The 1,938-nt window shown below is 42.7% G+C and overlaps 1 protein-coding gene across 1 annotated transcript; it reads right to left on the reverse strand.

The window, feature by feature from the left end:
- Positions 1 to 1,027: 1,027 nt before the first annotated feature.
- Positions 1,028 to 1,375, reverse strand: LOC139190871 (uncharacterized). The gene has a single exon (XM_070811363.1). The coding sequence runs from the start codon at positions 1,373 to 1,375 to the stop codon at positions 1,028 to 1,030; it is 348 nt and encodes a 115-aa protein (XP_070667464.1).
- Between the last annotated feature and the right edge of the window lie 563 nt (positions 1,376 to 1,938).

The raw sequence follows: 1,938 nt of genomic DNA on the forward strand, positions 1-1,938 counted from the left end.
AGGGATCAAGATCCAGCATGATCTCCGCAGACTCCTTCATGTATTTCGCGAAGGACAATTTCCGCCTTCGCGGGCGTAAGGCATCTTAGGTATGGTAGGTTAAAACCCCGCATATAGAGTTAGTCGTTAATGATCAAGTAACGGGTAGACTTGTATCGAATCTGCTTAGCTTGGACTTTGTAATTTGGAAGGTGCCATGAGCAAGGAATCTATAAATCGGGGTAATCCAACTATCCCCCTGTTGAAAATTGCACACTTCCGCAGCCATGGTGCTTGGTGCTACTAACAATTCGACCTGAATTGTTCTCCCAATATTGTCTTCCACCGCTAAGGCGAGGCGAGCCAAAGCATCTGCATGACTATTTACTGCTCGAGGAATTTGGGTGATCTGGTAGTGGAAGTGTTTGAGCAACAATTGTGTTTGTGCCAAATATGCTACCATGGAGCTATCCTTAGCGTCAAAGTTGTTGGTGACCTGGTTAACCACCAATTGGGAGTCATTGAAGATATCAATTTGTTTAACCCTAAGGTTTTTGGCCAAACATAAGCCTGCTATGAGGGCTTCATATTCGGCCTCATTGTTCGACGCTTTGAATTTGAAACGAAAAGCATACTCCATCGCCACTTTGTCAGGGGTTCTAAGAACTAGTCCTGCTCCACAACCCTGTTGGTTGGACAAGCCATCAACATATAGACTCTATGTTGGGGTTGTTGGTTCTATTTTCTGAGCTTCCGAGGGTAATGAAACCACTTTTTTAGGCGTAGAAACAATGTCAACAGGATATGTGAAGTCGGTGATGAAGTCTGCCACTGCTTGGCCCTTCTCAGCTGGCTTTGGTTGGTAGAAGATGTCAAACTCACCCAATGCTATTGCCCATTTGATCATTCACCTTGAAATGTCAGGGCTTTGGAGTATCTGTCGAAGATGATGATTGGTAAGCACGATGATGGAGTGTGCTTGGAAGTAAAGGCGAAGTTTTCGAGCAGACATGACCAATGTTAGAGCCAATTTCTCAATGTTGAAGTATCATGTCTCCGCATCTTGTAAGGCCTTGCTAGCGTAATAGACAGGTCGTTCAACATTACCATCCTTTTGAATGAGAACGGAACTTACTGCTGAAGCCGATACCGATAGATAGATAATGAGAGTGTAACCAACCTCAGGTTTGGAGAGCAGAGAGGCTTTATTCATGTAGTCCTTAAGGTTTTTTAATGTCTCGGCACATTCATCAGTCCATGTAATGTACTTCTTACTTCCCTTGAGTGCTTTGAAGAAAGGAGCACATCTATCTGTGGCCTTATAGATGAACCTAGTTAAGGCTACCGTCTTGCCAGTGAGGCTCTGGATGTCTTTTGAAGTTACTGGTTCCTTCATGTCGAGGATTGCTTTGATTTTCTCGAGATTAGCCTCAATGCCTCGTTGGCTTATCATGAAGCCTAAGAATTTGCCATAGCCTACGCCGAAGGCACATTTGTTGGGGTTTAACCTCATTTGATACCTCTTCAGAATGGTGAAAGTGTGGTTGTTAAGCATTAGCTAGAAAGTTCTAGCAATGCCAAAGTTGGCAAACTTATCTATAAATAGGTGAGGTGTTAAGCTATGTGATGTAACAACCAAGAGAGCAAGTAGTGAAAAGTGAGAGTGCCAAGTCAGAAGTGAGAAGTGAGAAGAAGCAACAAAGCTTCTAAGAGTGTTTGAGTGTTTCCTCTTGTACTAAGTTTGTGAGTGAATAAAAATCTTGTGTAATAGTTTGAGTATTATTTCTTTCTCTTGCCTATCAATTTCGCTGCATTACATTCTTCTTTGTGAGATAAACATCTTCAAAGTAGTGAAGTCTTTTTAAGCCCCAACAAAGTGGTATCAGAGTTATGGCTAGCAACGTTGTGGCAGCCTTCCAAGGTCCAGTACTCGACAACAACAACTTTGATAATTGGAGT

Source organism: Malus domestica, chromosome 13, assembly GCF_042453785.1.
Source record: "Malus domestica chromosome 13, GDT2T_hap1".
Lineage (NCBI taxonomy): Eukaryota > Viridiplantae > Streptophyta > Magnoliopsida > Rosales > Rosaceae > Malus > Malus domestica.